Here is a 19808-nt window from a genome sequence, read left to right on the forward strand (position 1 = left end):
AAAGCAAACCCAGAGAAGGCATTATGTCACTCCCAGAGTCATTTATTTCTGGATTTGCCTCTCCCTGTAGATTGTGAGACCTTGGTGGGCAGAGATAACGTCTGATTTGTGCCTTCATCTTTGGACTCCACTCTGGTGGACAGGTGCTGCTCCTCTGTGCCTACTGATGTCGGTCTTCTGCCTTCCTCTCTGTGTATGAGCTCCCTGAGGTCAGGGACGTGACTCATGCATCCATATGTCCCTCCATGTAGCCCAGAGCCTGGTATTGGGTCAGCCCTGAATGGAATGGTTGCTTATTGAACAGATACATGAATGCATTGGCACATGGCTCAGATTCAAAGCATTTCCATGTTGATTTGACAACTGGAAAGAGAAGGTCTGAGACCTCAATTTGGAAAACACAACAACCAATAGGTTTTCAGGCTTTGATAGGGTAGGCAGCCACAGCCATGGTTGTTAATTTCGGAGTGGCCACAGCCGTGTTCTGGAGATGGGCCTGGCCTTGTTTGAAGATCCTTGCTTTTTGGGGGCAGCTGCTTTCTTTGGGTATGGACATAAGTCTGAGAATTTCCTTACCAAAGCCAAAGCTTTTTACTTTTCTAAGATTGATGAATTGATGTCTCTGTGCTTGGGGAGGATGAACACAGACTGTGAAGCCAGACTTCCTAGATCCCAGTTCCAAGTCAGAAATGTACCAGTTGGGTGACCTTGGGCAAGTTACAAAACCTTTCTGTGCCTTTGTCTCCATATAAATGGAGAGCGATCATAATACACCAAGGTATCAACCTTGTAAGTCAGTTGTAAGGATTTAATGCATTAGTCCGTGCAAAGCAGGTAACAACCACTCAGTCAGTGTGAACTATTACTAATTTTTTTTTTTTTTTTTTTCCTGAGATGGATTCTGGCTCTCTCGCCCAGGCTGGAGTGCAGTGGCAGGATCTTGGCTCAGTGCAACCTCTGCCTCCCAGGTTCAATCAATTTTCCTGCCTCAACCTCCCAAGTTGCTGGGATTACAGGCACAGCCACCACACCTGGCTAATTTTTGTATTTTTAGTAGAGATGGGGTTTCACCATGTTGGCCAGGCTTGTCTTGAACTCCTGACCTCAGGAGATCCACCTGCCTTGGCCTCCCAAAGTGCTGGGATTACAGGCGTGAGCCACCATGCCAGGCCATACTATTTTGTATAAAGAACTCAGCATTTTACAGTCCCCAAAGTCCATTGGTCCTATGATCTCATTCAATCTGTGGTCATTGCCACTGTCCCATGAGATGAGGTGACTCCAAGGACATACCTGACGGTTACAGAGGTGGGACTTTAATGCTTGTCTGCTAGGCTCTTCCCACCCCTCTCCTGTTGGCTTAAAACCAAGATCTTTATTTTCATCAGCAGGATTGTTGGGATCCAGCCCAATTACACACTATGTTTAAGCTGTAATTAAAAGAGAACTCTGCCTGGTGGCAAACTTGCAGTGCCTGTGGGGGCTGGCAGCTGAGTGCCAATCGATAAAATACGGGTATCTCCTCCAGACTGCCACGATTCTTGCAAAAGCACAGAGAATCCAGGTGCCAAACATAAGACTAATGATTAAAAATGAGAACAGGGAATTGCTTCTGACTCTGCCTTTTTAGCCAACATCCCTTTCCATCAAGAGTGACAGGAGCATATACTAAGTTTCCCCAATTATCGACTCCCTGTTTGCCGGCCCGCCCACAGGAAACTGCTCAGGAGTCTGATAAGAATTGCACAATTTCAGCACAAATTAAGTGATTCTTACCTTGAATAGCACAATGGCATAGTCATAGATTAACGCAGGATCCTCCGTCTCCAGGGCGCCCTTGGCATACCACTCAATTGCTGCTTCGGGATTCTTGGCCACACCTTGCTGCCCCCAGAACAGCATCTGGGCCAATCGTTGCTTAAAGACAATAGCAATTTAGAACAATGACTTTTCCTGTGTAATGCTTAACACAAGACTTTGAAAGGTGGGAGGGCAAACCTATTTTACAATGTTTTCAATTGAGAACCAAGGATTAGCTAGATATACTTTGTCTTCCAACTGGAGGCCAGAGCCATGAACGTGGACTTAGGTAAATACAAGCCCTTAATGCAAGCCAGAAATGAATGGTTCGTGTGTGTCTGTGTGTGTGTGTGTATTTACTGCACCCAGGACCAGAGCTAGCTGGAACTTCGTCAATAATCAAACTCCTCAAATGGCACTCTTTTGGGAGATATTGCCCTTTCTTTTGGCATGTGATTGGCAGGGAGGTCTCTGCACATCTGTATCATTAGGGCATCCTTCTATAGCATTGATCTTTTATCATTTGTCTACATGGCTGGGTCCACCATCAGACTGGAGGCTGGAAGCTCTTGGGAGGGAGGAACCTCAAGATGTTACTTATCTTTGCCCCTGTTCCTTGGCCCCTTTACCCAGCAGAGCTCAACAGGTCATAGAAGCTGCTCAACAAAGACTTAGTGAACATAGGAAGGAAGAAGTGCCTATTGTTAAAAAAGTTAATGCAAGCTCTGGCATACCCAGGAAATGGCTCTGGCACAGTCATTCCCAGGCTGGAGTGCAGTGGCAGGATCTTGGCTCAGTGCAACTTCTACCTCCCAGGTTCAAGCAATTTTCCTGCCTCAGCCTCCCGAGTAGCTGGGATTACAGGCACAGCCACCACACCTGGCTAATTTTTGTATTTTTAGTAGAGACGGGGTTTCTCCATGTTGGCCGGGCTTGTCTTGAACTCCTGACCTCAGGTGATCCACTCGCCTTGGCCCCCCAAAGTGCTGGGATTACAGGTGTGAGCCACCGTGCCAGGCCATACTATTTTGTATACATTCCCGTATTTGTATATCCTTCCTGTACTACAGAGACTGCAGGCTGGGGACAGATGCCCAGGAACGGGGCCAGAGCCATGTGTGTTAACATTCCAGTCCCACATGGGTCGCTTGTTGTCTTTCCTTCTTTCTGCTTCTCTTCTCATCTCATTCTCTTCCCTTTTCCTCCCCAATACTTATAACTTCCAGCAAAGTATTTCCTGAAATGTGGTGAAGACCCCTATAGAGAGGCGGGAGACCTGTTACAAAAGAGCCTCTTGGGCCACGTGTGGTGGGCCTTAATTCCTGCACTTTGAGAGGCCTAAGCAGGAGAATTGCTTGAGGCTGGGAGTTCAAGACCAGTCTGGGCAACATAGCAAGATCCCATCTCTACAAAATATTTAAAAATTAGCAAGGCACGGCATGGTGGCACATGCCTATAGTCCAGCTACTCGGGAGGCTGAGGCTAGAGGATCCCTTGAGCCCAGGACTTTGAGGCTGCAGTGAGCTATGATCATGCCACTGCGCTCCAGCCTGCCCAACAGAGTGAGACCCTGACTCTAAAAAAAAAAAAAAGCCCCTATACTGTCTGCTCTGTCAATGCCTGTGACTTCTTTCTTTTTTCTTTCCCTTTCCCACCTCTGGGCTTCAGCCTCCTTAGCAGCCCCAGAAGCTCTTCCCGACGCTGCTGCATTCACAGGGAGCATTAAGCCCAAGTTAAATCCTTCCTGTGGGAAGGAGGCTTCCTCCCAGTGCAATCAGCGTTCATAGGCTCCCACGAAGGGCTCCTCTTCATAGTGAAATCAAAGCAGGGAAGCAGAGAGGGTGTTTCCCCAGCCGTCTGCCCTTTCTCGTACCTCCTAAAAGTCCATCCAAAGAGAAGAGATGTTCAAGAGACAAGGTTGATCCTTGTGGTCCAACAAGCCATAAATGACTTTCTATTGCTCTTCTAGCTGAGTTCGTGGTCTTCTGGACACCTAATTTCCCCTGCACCCCAGGGTGCATCATGTTTTTCTATCTGATGGATGCATCAATGCACCTGATGGTAGTCTTTTCTTTTTTTTTTTTTTTTTTTTTTTGAGACGGAGTCTCGCTCTGTCGCCCAGGCTGGAGTGCTGTGGCGTGATCTCAGCTCACTGCAAGCTCCGCCTCCCGGGTACCTGATGGTAGTCTTTAGGGCTGGTCGTAAATATTGTGGCTTTCCCTCCTTCTGGGTGAGTGGCAGAACTTGAAGTCAAGAGGGGCCACGCGATTTACATTGGCCAGTGAAATATCCCACTTCTGGGCAGAAGCGGTTAGCCAGTTGGTAGGGTGCTATGGCCATGGCTTGACTGCAATGGTTTTGGAAATCTCTGTCAGCTTGGGCTCTTAAGGGATTGTGACAACTATGGCCTGCCCCTGACAACCTCTATTGGACATGTAGTGTGAGTGAGAAATAGTGGTATTGTTTTAAGCCACTGAGGTTTGAGATGTTTCATTACCACGGTATAACCCAGTCTATCATGGCGGATAGAATCTCTAAGACAGTAGCCTGCATTTTTACCTGAGCTGCTGCATTGCCTCGGGTAGCTTCATGCTTCAACCACATAAAGACGTCTCCATCTTCTTTGGTTTGTACCTTGAGTATTTCATCATCTTTTAGTCTAATTGTTTCAACATACGCCTGAGAAGGAAAGAGGGAGGGAAGGAAGGAAGGAAGGAAGGAAGGAAGGAAGGAAGGAAGGAAGGAAGGAAGGAAGGAAGGAAGGAAATATCCAAATGATATAAGCATGCAAAAGACATGACATTATTCTTAAACCAGCAATTGCTCAAGAAAAACTATATAAATAATTGAAATATGAGGTGTGCCTATAATGATATAAGGTCAAATTCTTTTTAAAGGAATGTATCACATCTTTTATATCTAAATGGTTGGTTGTTCCTATCAAAGTATTTGCCTTGGGAAGCCGAAATTATTTCCACATCTACTTCTATTGCTCAGGCTTGTTTGGAAGTCCACTTTGTGCCAATGATTTCAGAGCCAGATTATATACATGCAGCATCAAAAAGGCAAATCAATATTTTCTAAGTATAACCTTATTTTTGATTCTAACGTATTGCTATCCTGCATGACTAACCTCTTTTTATTTCACAGGTTCTGCTTCAAATATCTTTTGGCTATTTCCAAAAATTAAATCTACCCTGAAAAGAAGAGGGCATGTTAACTCTGAGGATGCGAGAAAAAATGTGCTAGAGGCTTTAAAGAAGAACCCAAAGGGAAAGTTCACAAAATGTTTAGAATTTGCACACAGCCTCCCAGGTATCTGACTCCTTTGAAGAAGATAAAATTCATTTTGATGTATAAACTTTCACTGTTTATTAAAAATCCAGTCCTGTTGTTCCATGGTCTCTCTTTATACATAATGAAGTCGCTCTAACGGTGCCATGAGGGGATAGAGAGGGCTCCCCATGCCCAAAGCATGCCACAGGCAGATGGTGAAAAAATTGGGTCTGCACTAGTTTGGAAAAGAAGCCCCAGAGAAGAAGGAGCCAGTCCTGATTTTCTTTGTTAGTCAATTAAGAAGAGTACTGAGCACTTTGGGAGGCTGAGGCAGGAGGATCACTTGAGGTCAGGAGTTCGAGACCAGCCTGGCCAATGTGGTGAAACCCTGTCTCTACTAAAAATACAAAATTTAATGGGTGTGGTGATACACACCTCTAATCCCAGCTACTTGAGAGGCTGAGGCACGAGAATCGCTTGAACCCTGGAGGCAGAGTTTGCAGTGAGCCAAGATCACACCACTGCACTCTAGCCTGGGGGACAGAGCAAGACTCAGTCTCAAAAAAAAAAAAAAAAAAAAAAGGTACTGAGAGTCAAAAACTCATAAACTCTAGTCTGCAGCCCTGTTCCTCAGAAAGTCTCTCAGCTGCCTCCTCTACTGGCCTCGTGAAGTCAGGAGTCCCTTCCAGGGGGACTTGGGGGCTGAGACTTGGGGATCGTGCTAGGCTCAAAACCCAGCCGGTAGCCATTCCTGCTGGATAGCTAACCTGAGGAGGCCACCAAGTTAACAGTAACACTTAGAATAACGACAGCCACTACCTTTTATTGAAACCAACTATATACTCAGTGTTTAAGACATGTGTTTTTTTTTTTTCTTTTTTTCTTCCACTTAATCCTCATAATAAAGCTTCCATCCAGGTATCACTGCCCCCAGTTTACAGGCCAAGAAACAGACTCAGAGGGTGAAACCATGAACTCCAGGTGACACTATAGAGCTGGCCTTGCCAGGTTGGCTTGACTCCAAAGACACAGCTCTCTGGTGCTCCCACAGGATGTCGCCCTCTAGTGAGAAGGCCCTGAAATCCAGTCTGGGCACAGACCACTCTATGTGGTCTATGCTTGGCCAAGCTTATGGCCAGTGTGTATGGAGGGCACCCCATGAGCGGGTGTTTCAGCTTAAACTCCAAGGGGCACTGTCCTGGGCGGTGAGCCTGGAATTGTGCTGAAACCTGAGCTGCCCTGATAAGGAGTTCTCAGCTGGAAGCTTTCTGTTCATCTGATTAGCAAATGAGTAGTGGAGCCTAGATTTGAACCTAGGCCTTTCTAGCTTATTGCACTGTAAAAAAGAATGGCCAAAAGATTGGGTGCCTTTGATGCAGCAGGTGCCTTGCTAAACTCCACTTATGGATGCAGAAACTGAGACTCAGATAAAGTAACTGGCCCAAGGCCCACAGGTAGTTAGTGGTAAGTTAGAATTCGGATCCCCTCAGTCTGATATGAAAGGTACTCTTAATATTTTGTTTTGTTTTGGTTGTTTTTCTTTTTCTCCTTGTTTTGTTTCCTCCTTGAATAAAAGACATAACTCATGAAGACACAGTTCCTTCCCCGCAGTGATTGATATTTTTAGGTGTTTCTGGCAGTGATAATATATCATAAGAACCATCATGGATGATGTGCCAAGCACTGTCCTAATTGTTTTGCCCGGATTGACTCATCAAATCTTTGCAACTTGATAAGACAGTCACCGTCAATATCCTCATTTCACATATGCGGAAACGGAGGCCCGGAGAGGTTAAGTAACAAGCCCAACATCAGACAGTTCTTCAAATTGAGGAGTCAAATCCAAGCTGGCTGGTTGCGGGGCCCACACCTTTTACCCAGCCTTACCATCGTGAGAAATACTCATGTATCTGGGTGGTGACGTAAATGGTGACTGTGAAGAAGAAACACGTTTGTCCTTTATTCTGAGACAGGGTCTCACTCTGTCACCCAGACTGGATTGCAGTGGCACGATCATGGCTCGCTGCAGGCTTGACCTCCCTGAGCTCAACTGCTCCTCCCACTTCAGCCTCCTGAGTAGCTGGGACCACAGGCATGCTCCACCAAGCCTAGCTATTTTTTTGTATTTTTTGTAGAGATGGGGTTTCGCCATGTTGCTCAGGCTGGTCTTGAACTCCTGGGCTCAAACGTTTGCCTTTTGTTTCTGTGTCCTAACCTAGCCCTGCCCCACCTCCCTGCTGGAGTCACTGAGCTTCGCAGCAGGGTGGGACCATTAAGAGCACCATTTTTCATATCAGAGGGAGGGGATCTAAATTTTAACTCACCACTATCTACCTTAGGCCTTGGGCTGGTTACTTTATCTGAGACTCAGTTTCTGCATCCATAAAATGGAGTTTAGCATGGCATCTGCTACATCAAAGGCACTCAACCTACGAGCCATGCTTTTTCACTGTGCAAAGAGCTAGAATGACCTAGGTTCAAATCTAGGCTCCACTACTCATTTGCTGTGTGACTTTGGGCAATTTCTGACCTCATAAGGTTGCTTGAGGATTAAATGAGATTGTTTGTCTGACAAAAGCAAGCAGTGGAGAAAGGATTCCCTATTTAATAAATGGTGCTAGGAGAAATGGCTAGCTATATGCAGAAAATTGAAAATGGACCCCTTCCTTATACAAAAATTCACTCAAGATGGACTAAATACTTAAATATAAAACCCAAAACTACAAAAACTCTAGAAGAAAATCTAGGTAATACCACTCAGGACATAAGCATAGACAAAGATTTCATGTGAAAATGTCGAAAGCAATTGCAACAAAAGCAAACATTAAAAAATGGGATGAATTAAACTAAACAGCTTCTGCACAGCAAAAGAAACTATCATCAGAGCAAACAACCAACCTACAGAATGGGAAAACATTTTTGCAACTTACCTGTCTGACAAAGGTCTAATATCCAGAGTCTACAAGGAACTTAAACAAATTTACAAGAAAAAAAAAAAACCAAACTACTTCATTTAAAAGTGGGCAAAGGACATGAACAGACACTTCTCAAAAGAAGGCATTTATGCAGCCAACAACCATAGGAAAAAAAGAGCTCAACATCCCTGGTCATTAGAGAAATGTAAATCAAAACCACAATGAGATACCATCTCATGCTGGGTAAATAGTGGTGAGTTAGAATTCAGACCACGCCAGTCAGAATGATTATTAACAAGTCAAGAAACAACAGATGCTGGTGAGGCTGTGGAGAGATAGGAATACTTTCATACTGTTGGTGGGAATGTAAATTAGTTTCACCATTGTGGAAGACAGTGTGACGATTCCTCAAAGACCTAGAACCAGAAATAACATTTGACCCAGCAATCCCATTACTGGGTATATATTCAAAGGAATATAAATCATTCTATTACGAAGATACATGTGTGCATATGTTCACTGTAGGGATAGCAAAGACAAGGAATCAACGCAAATGCTCATCAATGACAGACTGGATAAAGAAAATGTGGTACATACACACGATGAAATATTGTGCAGCCAAAAAAAGGAATGAGATCATGTCCTTTGAAGGGACATGGATGGAGCTGGAAGCCATAATCCTCACCAAACTAACACAGGAACAGAAAACGAAACACTGCATGTTCTCACTTACAAGTGGGAGCTGAACAATGAGAACACATGGACACAGGGAGGGGAACAAAACACACTGGGACCTCTTGGGGGGTCAGGGGAGGGAGAGGATCAGCAAAAATAGTGAGTGTATGCTGGGCTTAATACCTAGATGATGGGTTGACAGGTGCTGCAAACCACCATGGCACACATTTACCTGTGTAACAACCTGTACGTCCTGCACATGTACCCCGGAATGTAAAATAAAATATTTCTTTTAAAAGGAGATTGTGAAAGAGCTTAGCAGAGTGCCTGGGTCATGGCACACTCTCAGTAAATAACAACTCATCATTTTTTAGGACCTTAACTCATACTAAAGTGTAAATGGCTAATTGTTGTTTAGAACGTTAACCCTGTTGGTATTTGCAGTTTAGTACAACTCAAAGCCTTAGGCTGTGGGGAAAAAGATCTAAGAGAATTTTATGCTTTAGAAAACAGAAGGACTAGAACTGGGGGAGGGAGTGTTGGGGCCAGAAACAGTTTAGGGAGCTCATCCTGTGTGCTTGGCTGTACTGGATTGATTTATTTGTTCTGTAACAACATGGCAGGTGCAGACCACCATGCTGTGAGACGGGTGAGAAACAGACACAGAGGTGAGCAGAATGATCCAAGAGTTCACACCCAGTGAGTTGCAGACCCAGGACTTGAACCCAGGCAAATCTGGCCGTGGAGCCACCACACGCTGCCTGCCCCCGAGGCGGGGGTTGCCTTCTCCATAGTTCTGGGGTCACTACAATAGCAACCAGCATCACATCGTGGTCACATTCCTGAGGCCTTCTGTGAAAGCAGACCACCTATTAATACAAAGACTTCTGAGGCAGGAACGACCTTTAAAAGAATGGTGTTCAGTTGTCCATTCATTCAAACGGTTTTGTGGGCAGGAAAAGCCGAGAAGCAGCTGTGGACTAAGGGGGAAAAAAAAAAAAAAGATATAACAGTAGGCAGTGTGTGGGGTAGAGACAGAGCTGGTGGACACTGGCAGGCACCAAGCGTCCCCACCTGACCAGCTCTGGGATCCTCCGTGGCTTCTGGGTTTTCATTGTGATGGTTGTTGCCGTTTTATAAAATCCACATCTCTAGAATGAGCAGCTCAGAAGTTCTTATCTTAATACTGCTGACCAAGTCACAGGAGGCCCAGTGTCTGGAGACAAGGCAATCTTCAGACCATCTGGGACCAAGCCCTAGAGAAGGCTCCACACTGTCCCGGGGATGCTGACACGCCTTTCATTCCAGTCAGCCTGCAGGCCACAGAGGGCAGTGTTCACAACATATCCTGTCTGTGTGTCGTCAGCTTCAGGAAAGGTGAAGGCCAGGGTGCAGTGGCTCATGCCTGTAATCCTAGCAGTTTGGGAGGCTGAGGCAGGCATACACTTGAGCCCAGGAGTTTGAGACCAGCCTGGGCAACATAGCAAAACCCTGTCTCAAATTAAAGAAAAAAACATTGTGTGTGTGTGTGTGTGTGTGTGTGTAACATTTTAAAAAATAAAGAAAACCTTAATCAATACAGTAAGTGTGGCCAGGTGCTCACACCTATAATCCCAGCACTTTGGGAGGCCGAGGCGGGCAGATCACTTGAGGTCAGGAGTTCGAGGTTAGCCTGGCCAATGTGGCCCATCTCTACTAAAAATGCCCAAAATTAGCCAGGCAAGGTGGTGCTCACCTGTAGTCCCAGCTATCTGGGAGGCTGAGGCCTGAGCCCGGGAGGTGGAGGTTGCAGGGAGCCGGGATCACACCACTGCACTACAGAGGGACTCTACCTCAAAAAAAAAAAAAAAAAAATACAGTAAGGTCTGTGTTTGTTGGACAATATTTCCTTTCAAGTCCAACAGAGCATAAAGACAAAAAAAAGAAGAAGAAAGAAGAAGAAAGTAGAAGGAGAAGGAGAAGGAGGAGGAGAAGAAGAGGCAGAAGCAGAAGCAGCAGAAGCGGAAGAAGAAGAGGAAGAAGAGGAAGAAGAAGAAGAAGAAGAGGAAGAGGAAGAGGAAGAGGAAGAAGAAGAAGATCCAGGAAAATGACGTGGGAAGGACAGGGAAAGAAAGAGAGGCAATGAGAGAAAGAAGAAAGAGGGAGAGAGAAGAGGGGGTAGGGAGAGGAAAGAGAGAGGAAGAGAGGGAAAGACAGGGGAATAGACAAGTAGTGGAGAGAGAAAGAGGAGAGGGAGGAGAAAGAGGAATAGAAGAAAGAAAGGAGGTAGGAAAGAGAGAAAGAGAAGGAGGGCAGGTGAGGACAAGAGAGGGAGAGAGATAAAAGAAGGAAGAAAGAAAGACCAAAAAAAACCTTCTAGTTTTTGCAGCTGGGGAGCAAAGCCTCTCAGCAGCCCCACATTTTCCAGAAGGCTCTGCCTTCCCCGAAGTTGTGGAATAGAACAGTTCCACCAGCACCCCTGGGAACTCAGGAGCAGGCTCAGCTGGAGGAACAGGCAGTTGCGGAGCCTGCACTTCAACCTCCCACCTCAGGGCCTGGCAGGACCACCACGAGGAACCTGCCTCCTAGCGTGTTTAAAATCAGCTATAATGTTCGGCTCCCAATAGTGCGTGTGTTTTCTTTGTAGAAATTTAACACTTTAGAGATTGGTAAGTCGGAAGGGGAAATAGCAGCTGTAAGGGTGGAGAGTCAGGGAAGCAAACAGCCAAGATTCCCCAAATATGGGTGTCACATACGATGGTGGTGCTGCATGCAAGAGAGGCAGGGGCTCGTGGCAAGGGCTCTGAGTACCTGCTGTCAACAACGAAACATGGGTCCCCTCGAAAAGCACCAGCATCAAGACACTGCAGTGACTTTCTGTTCACCACTGGGTTACCTCTGCACCCACTTCTAGCCATCTTTCCATCAGTAAACACTGAGCACCAACTATGTGTCAGGCACAGTGCTGGGCCCTGGGACACAGAGGTGAACAGATGACGTCCCTGCCTCGGGCAGCTCACAGCCTACTTGGGACCCAGCTCTGTCCCCCTGCACACAACACCTAGCGTGGGAGCAATGGGAGAGATGTGCCTAGGTGTGACGGTGGCACAGCAAGGAGAGTCCCAGGAAGGATTCCAGAGGGAGTGACATCTGAGCAAGAATCGAAGTGGGAAGAGTCAGAAGGAAACGGGGAGGGGCATGGAGCAAGCAAACCAGTGAGCAGACAGGCAAGGTCAGGAGGTGGGAACAGCCAGGCCTGACCAAAAGTTCGGTGTTGCGAGTTTGGTTGGGGAGGTAGCAAGGAACCAGATCAAAGAACGCCTCATATGGCATCCGATGAGCTAGACTTACTCTTTCGGGTGAGTACTTCTCAACCCTGGCTGCAGGGTACAATTCCCTGAGGACTGTATTTTGTTGTTGTTGTTGCCAATTTATAAAATCAACATCTCTAGAATGGGCAGCTCAGAAGTTCACCTCTGATACTGCAGAGTTAAAGCCTGCTGACCAGCAGGCTTATTTTAAAATACACACATACATGTATCCGCATATCATATGCATGTGCCTAGGCCACACCCCACGTCACTTTCATGAGACTCTTCATGGTGGATTCCGTGCAGAGATGTTCTGTAAGCCCCCAGGTGATTCCAGTGTGCGGTGGTGCACTTGGCCTGAGGAAGAGGATGGGAAGGCTGGTGACAGAAAGACCAGGATGGCTGGGGGGAGGTGGCTCACACCTGTAATCCCAGGACTTTGGGAGGCCAAGGTGGGCGGATCACCTGAGGTCAGAAAATCAAGACCAGCTGGCCAACATGGTGAAACCCCATCTTTGCTAAAAATACAAAAATTAGCTGGGCGTGGTGGCACATGCCTGTAGTCTCAGCTACTCCTGAGCCTGAGGCAGGAGGATCGCTTGAACCCAGGAGGTGGAGGTTGCAGTGAGCCGAGATCATGCCACTGCACTTCAGCCTGGGTGATAGAGTGAGACTTTGTCTCAAAAAAAAAAAAAAAAGAAAGACAGACCGGAAGACCGGGGAGGAGAACTCTCCATCTGCTAGGGCTGCCATAACAAAGATCCACAGCCTGGGTGACTTAGAAATTTTCTCATAGTCCTAGAGGCTGGAAGTTCCTGATGAAGGTGTTGGAAGGCTTGGTTTCTTCTGAGACCCCCCTCCTTGGCTTGCAGATGGCCGTCATTTTCTGCATCCTCACGTGGTCACCCCTCTGTGTTGCCTGTGTCCTAATCTCACCTTGTTGTTGTGTCTGAGACAGAGTCTTGCTCTGTAGCCCAGGCTGGAGTGCAGTGGTGTGATCTCGGCTCACTACAGCCTCTGCCTCCTGGGTTCAAGCGACTCTCGTGCCTCAGCCTCCTGAGTAGCTGGGATGACAGATGCACACCACCATGCCTGACTAGTTTTTGTATTTTTAGTAGAGATGGGGTCTCACTATGTTGCCCAGACTGGTCTTAAACTCCTGGTCTCAAGTGATCTGCCAGCCTCGTCCTCCCAAAGTGCTGGGATTACAGGGGTGGCCCACCATACCTGGCCTCTAATCTCTTTTTATAGGGACATCAGTCCTACTGGATTAGAGGTCCACCCTAACAGCCTCATTTTAACTTAATCAACTCTTTAGAGATCTGATTTCCGAGTATGGTTCCATTTTGAGGTACGGGGAATTGGAACCTCAACATACGGATTTTGGCAGGACACAATTCAGCCCATCCGCTGTTGTAGGAGCTCAGAGGGGAGGTGATGAGCAACAAATTCAGGCAGCAGCAGGGCTGCACGTGGGGAGGAGAGAAAAAGCGGCATGGAAAGCTGTTGGGGGTTGTTGACCGGTGGGATGATGGCGGATCCAAGATGACTCCCCAGGTTCTAGCATGAACAACCATGCCATCTGCTGAGGTGTTTGCAGGGAATGGAGATGAGGAGGGATGTGTTTCTTTTGCAGTATGTAACAATGACGGCAGATGGGGATTTGCAAGAAAACAGCCGGAGATTAAGGTCTGAGAATTATCATATGTGGAGGGTAGCTGAAACCACAGGTGTAGATGAGATCTCTGTCCAGAAAATGCAGAGAGAGAACAGAAGACTGGCAACCAAACCTTGAGGAAGAGCAGCTTTTGAGCAGGGGGCAGAATGTGAGGACTAATCATTTGTAATTAAGCCGCAGAAACAAACAGAAGCACTAGCCATCTTCCTTCTGTCTAGCCTGAAGCAGAGTCCCACTAAACCATAAAGAAAGCGATGTGAAGGGAGAACACTAATAAAGATGAAATGATGTGAACCACGAGTTACATAAAAGAGAGAATGAAGCAAGAACCAAGAAAGCAGTTATTGATGGGTCCTTGGTTTGTTAATTAGAGGTCTGGCTTTCTCTGTCTTCTCGTTTACTACATTACGCTGGTGAATTAATAGATTTCTCAACAAAAGGACATTTAAATCAACGTATGACACCGGCTTAAATTCTTAAGAAGCCATTAATTACACATTCTTAAGAAAATGAGCTATGACACAACTCTTCTAACTGTATAATTCCTATCTGTGATTCTTAATCAGGCGACTTTTCAGCTGCAAGACGGATCTTTTCTATTCATCTCCTCTGGTTCTGACCAATTAAACGTTTTCTTTCGTAATCATAACATTTCACATGCCAAATCTTCAAAAGAAAAGGAGCTTGTTAGCAACATACCATTTCCTGTTTGCTAATTTATGCTGAATTTGAATTCTTAAAAGTATAACATACACATGTAGAACATTATTAACACATCCAGGCTTAGTTAAAAAAAAAAAAAAGCAATTTTTTTTTGGCTTGACTTCGTGCAAATTGTTTTAGAACAATTCTTTTTTTAAAAAAAACTTCATCAATTAATAAATCTATTCCTGTAAATTGCGGTTAAATTACACAGACAGAAAATACACATATATATTATAAGGGTGTGTAAGTTTGTTCAGAAGGAATCATTATTTTCTAAAGGAATTAGAATGTCTATATAGACAGCCTTTTGGTGTTTTAAAGCTTGACTCATGTTCAACATTTACTGACAGCATATATCTTCAAGTCATTTACTTCGTAACCACCCAGTAGTCACTCTCGATTTCTTTTCCAGAAACCAACCATTCCTAAACATCAAAGCTTGCATTTTCTGCATTGACGATTTCTGAGCTCAATCCAGGGGCAGAGCTGGGGACCAGTGGTCTGGTTCCCAGTCAGCCACTCAGCCTAAAATTCAACAATCCTAACCTGGCTAGGCCTATCTCTCAGAGCTGCTCACTAAGCAGGGGCAAATCAAGAGTTTATGGCACTCGCCAGGCATGATGGCTCACGCCTGTAATCCCAGCACTTGGGGAGGCTGAGGCATGCGGATCACCTGAGGCCAGGAGTTCAAGACCGGCCTGGCCAACATGGTGAAACCCTGTCTCTACAGAAAACACAAAAAATTAGCCGGGCGTGGTGGCAGAAACCTATAATCCCAGCCACTCAGGAGGCTGAGGAATGAGAATCACTTGAACCCCGGAGATGGAGGTTGCAGTGAGCTGAGATCATGCCACTGCATTCCAGCCTGGGGGATAGAACGAGACTCTGTCTCAAAAAAACAAAACAAAACAAAAAAAACCACAACTACTTATAAGAAGCAACCACTTCATTGTCTACCACTATTCGATGCAGATCTGTATCAAAGGGCAGCTTTCTTTTATTCTTAGTTATCACCTTTTAGTTGGACCCTATTATTCCCTGTCCTCCAAAAGAAGTCTCGAAACAAACCATCAGTTGGTCTAATGTAATACATTATGGTCTTTTGGGAGATGCGAGTCACTGATTGTTTTGTCCAATGAATCAATAATATTTGGGAGCCTGCAAAACTGGGGGCTGAAGTTAGTGTCCCTCATCTAGTCCTTCATCTGGGATAGGGTGGAGTCTTTAATCATCACATCCTGTTGTCAGTCACCTGGGAGCACTGGGGTAATAAGCCTCATGGCATGGGGCCAGACATTTCTCAAGCACCCAGCAGGGGGAACATAGCTGGGTAGGAAGCTTGCCTGTCTCCACTGTAGACATTGCTTGCTCATCACACATTGAAAAGAGCCCTTACAGCTTCCTGCCTTCACTCAATTTGACCCAATCCCACCTAACATCTTCAGACCTCAGCATCTCATAGGGTATTGGCACAAAGACAAGACACCTATGTTTCTTTTTTGCAAAATCAAAATCTGGCCAAGGCCAAATGGACTCTTCACATACCGGTCCTCTCAAGAATGAAAAGCTTTTCATGCATAAATGTAGGGCTGCCCCTGCATTCGTCCTGAGAACACAGCCAGGAAACAGGAATTGGAGAGCGCAAGAAAACTCCTCTCTCCATTCGATTATGTTCATCCTCTGAAGGCCAACGACGAAAGCAGCCACAGGTGCAGACACTCCATGAAAGCAGGTAAACAGGCCCATAACCATTCCCAACCTTTTTTCTCTCTCATACCTGATCTCCTTGCAGCGTGTGCTGGTCAAGGGGTGTCTTGGTGGCAATATTGCTGTAGTAGGCATACGACAGTTCCCAGTCCAGGGGGTAGTTGTCAATACCCTGGTAGTGTTTGTACCCAAGATTCATTGACGACAGCCTCTCACTCCCCTGGCCTCCAACCAAACTATACAACATGCCCTGTTAGGAAGAAATTTACAAAGTGTTCATGAGATTGTAGATAGGGTCATAAAATCCTAACACTGAGAGGTCATCAGGCCCAATTCCTATATACAATCCTAGCCATTCCAGAAATATGTTAACTTGCCTTTTTTTTTTTTTTTTTGAGACAGAGTCTCGCTCTGTCGCCCAGGCTGGAGTGCAGTGGTGCAGTCTCGGCTCACTGCAAGCTCCGCCTCTTGGGTTCAAGCTATTCTCCTGCCTCAGCCTCCCGAGTAGCTGAAACTACAGGCGCCCACCACCATGCCCAGCTAATTTTTAGTAGAGACAGGGTTTCACCGTGTTAGTCAGGATGGTCTCGATCTCCTGATCTCATGATCCACCTGCCTTGGTCCCTCAAAGTGCTGGGATTTAACTTGCTTTTTCAAAAAAATAATAAAATGAAATGAATCTTTAGGAAAAAAGCCAATCTAGCTTTCTATTGGTTTACAGATTTCCAGCTAGCTGCCCTTCCTAACGTTAAACAGCTTAAAACGCCCTGACTTTTGCCTCTTCCTGGTACAAACAGGGATCTTTCGTGACTTCTATTGTAGCACTATTTTGGGCACCAACCAACTGTCCAAAGTCCCCTGTTCTGTTTCAGCGATGTCATCGATGGACACAGGGTCTGGATGGCAGGCCCATGTCCCATCCTCACACTCTCAGAATGTTTGTGCTGGAAGGGTCTTTGGAGATTGACTGGTCTGACCACCTCATTTCATAGCAAAAGAGGGGCCCAGAAAGGGGAAGTCGATTGTCCATGGTCAACCAGCCACTTTGTGGCACAGATGGGACTAGACTGTTCTCGTTATTCCATCCTTGTGGGGACTGCTTCTGGGGCTCAGGAAAACATGCTGTCATTCAGGAGCATCTGTAAGCCAGAGGTATCATAAGCAAATCACTGGAAGGGAACATGGAACCATTTGGGCACATCTCAACAGTCTGAGCCTCCCTAACCACGGATACACAATCACCTATGCAAATCTGAAAACGAAAAGCAATCAGGGAACATTTAGCAGTACTTATTGCGATGGTTCATTTTGTGTGTCAACTCGACTGTGCCATCGGGTACCCAGATGAAACATCATTTCTGGATGTGTCTGCGAGAGTGTTTCCGGATGAGATGAATATTTGAACTGGTGAGGTGAACTACGCAGACAGCCCTCTCCACTGTGAGTGGGCATCATCCGATCTCTTGAGGGCCTCCATAGGACAAAAAGGCAGAGGAAAGAGAAATTGGTCCCTTTTTGCTCTCTGCCTGCCTGACTGCCTACTTGAGGCAGGAAGACATCATGTGTTTTTTTTGTTTTGTTTCGTTTTTTTTTTTTTTTTTTTTTCCTGCCCTCGGACTGGAATTTATGGCATCATCTCTCCTGATTCTCAGGCCTTCAGGCTTACACTGGAATTACACTACTGGCTTTCCTGGCCCTCAGCTTGCAGACGGCAGACCGTGGGACTTCTCAGCCTCCATAGTTGCATGAGCCAATTGTTCGTAAGAAACCTCTTCCTATATATATCTAATCCTATTGGTTCTATTTCACTGGAGAACCCTGACTAATGCACTATGAAAATGTAATTCTAAATGTTAGGCAAGTTGCATAATAAATTTGGATTCAAAACCAGAAATGAAGCCGTCTGGTATGGCGTTTCTTTTGATGACAGACTGCTGGATGCAGCAATACTTTGCTTCAGGGTCCAAGTGACTTCACTTAGCTAAAAAGTGATGTGGGATAATGGATAACAGTCCCCAGCCAGAGTAATTAAAAGAATTTGGTAAGAAGCACCTGTTCTTGAAGAACTGGTGTTCTGGCAAGCCCTGACACTATTCCTTAGCTGGTACACCAATCATCCCCTCAAGGCCTTGTCTAGAAATGGATGAAGTGCCCTTTTTCACTCACTGAAAGGAAAGGATCCTGTATTTAACACAGCCCCAGGACATTTATCTTGAGTGTAAAGATTTTTAAAGGACTCCAAGGAGCTGCAACATGTCCAGTTCTACCAGGGGCATGCGTGCATTGCGCTGCAAATATAACGCAGGTGACTGATGTTAATGGAGCAATGAAATACTCTACCTGCAGCTGATCCCGAGGAACATTTAATCCAGTCTCATAAAAGACTGCGAGGTAGTAGGATGCTTTATGGTATCCACAGCAGCTGGAATCCATCAGAAAGGGGACGACAGAGCTAATTTGGTGAAGACCATCAACGCTAGAGAGTCTCTTTACAGCCTTCTCAAATATCTTCCCACCGATTTCTAATACAGATTCATTCTGGTTCCTTGGCACTGTAAATAACACAATTCAGAGCACACACAATTAATTACCATGGGATTGTCATGGCTTTAGAAAAAGAGGAAAAGCCAACTAAAGCACCTGAGTTATTGATATGGTTGGTCCTGCAGTGCCTCAAAATATACCACCTTCTAGGGAGGTAAATTAAACTCTTTGGGGATGCCATGGTGTCATTCTGTAAATAGCTTTTCTTTGGCACTAAATGACAGCCTAGTATCCTGGGGAAATGATGTGCTGTATGTAGCTCAGAAATTGCCTCAAGAGAGTAATTTCCTCAGTGTAACTCATCACCAAACCAGGACCACTGAAACTTCCAGAGAGACTTTTTCCCCCTCTAAGGCTCCCTAAAGAAGATTGTGTTTGGCCGGGCGCGGTGGCTCAAGCCTGTAATCCCAGCACTTTGGGAGGCCGAGACGGGCAGATCACGAGGTCAGGAGATTGAGACCATCCTGGCTAACACGGTGAAACCCCGTCTCTACTAAAAAATACAAAAAAAACTAGCCGGGCGAGGTGGCGGCGCCTGTAGTCCCAGCTACTCGGGAGGCTGAGGCAGGAGAATGGCGCGAACCCGGGAGGCGGAGCTTGCAGTGAGCTGAGATCCGGCCACTGCACTCCAGCCCGGGCGACAGAGCGATACTCCGTCTCAAAAAAAAAAAAAAGAAGATTGTGTTTTATCTCACAAACAGTTCCTAGACACTGCTCTAAAAAGTTGAGCAAAAGAACCTTATATTTAGATGCTTTCTAGACATCTTTTGTCCCCAGTTTTTCTCATGGATCTCCAAATAAAAAGAATGTGTCAACTTTTATTGAGAGCTTACAGCAGGCCAAGTACTGGGTTAAGTGTCTTATGTAAATTATGTCATTTAATTGGTACACTTTTATAAGGTCGGTACTATTTCCAGCATCCCCATTTTTCACATGAGGAGACTGAGGCCTGGAGAAGAATAACTTGTCTAAACTTACAAAGGCTGGCAAGAGGCAGAGCCAATCTGTGAGACCCACTTTGAAGGTCACTAAAGCCAGAGTTCACAGTCACCCTGACGCACGTACCCTCAATGAACAGTCAGTCAGTTGCCTTAATAGGTACCTTACCACACGGATAGAGACTTGTTTACAAACTGCTATATGATGCTTCCTTTTACATAACTCTCCCACGAATCTATAAGCTGATCATCATTTAAGCCCAAACAAGCAAGTTTTATG

General features: G+C 45.7%; 1 protein-coding gene across 2 annotated transcripts in view; it reads right to left on the reverse strand.

Moving 5' to 3' along the window:
• SEL1L3 (SEL1L family member 3) overlaps positions 1-19808 on the reverse strand; it is a 117179-nt gene that overhangs the window by 38476 nt on the left and 58895 nt on the right. For both annotated transcript variants that reach the window (XM_005554621.5, XM_005554623.4), the window contains exons 10-13: positions 18387-18598; positions 16117-16296; positions 4360-4479; positions 1777-1917 (exon numbers count right to left, since the gene is read on the reverse strand). In XM_005554621.5, coding sequence (XP_005554678.2) covers positions 1777-1917; positions 4360-4479; positions 16117-16296; positions 18387-18598 — 653 coding nt within the window. The remainder of the gene's footprint in view (positions 1-1776; positions 1918-4359; positions 4480-16116; positions 16297-18386; positions 18599-19808) is intronic.

Source organism: Macaca fascicularis, chromosome 5 (assembly GCF_037993035.2).
Source record: "Macaca fascicularis isolate 582-1 chromosome 5, T2T-MFA8v1.1".
NCBI classification, from domain to species: Eukaryota; Metazoa; Chordata; class Mammalia; order Primates; family Cercopithecidae; genus Macaca; species Macaca fascicularis.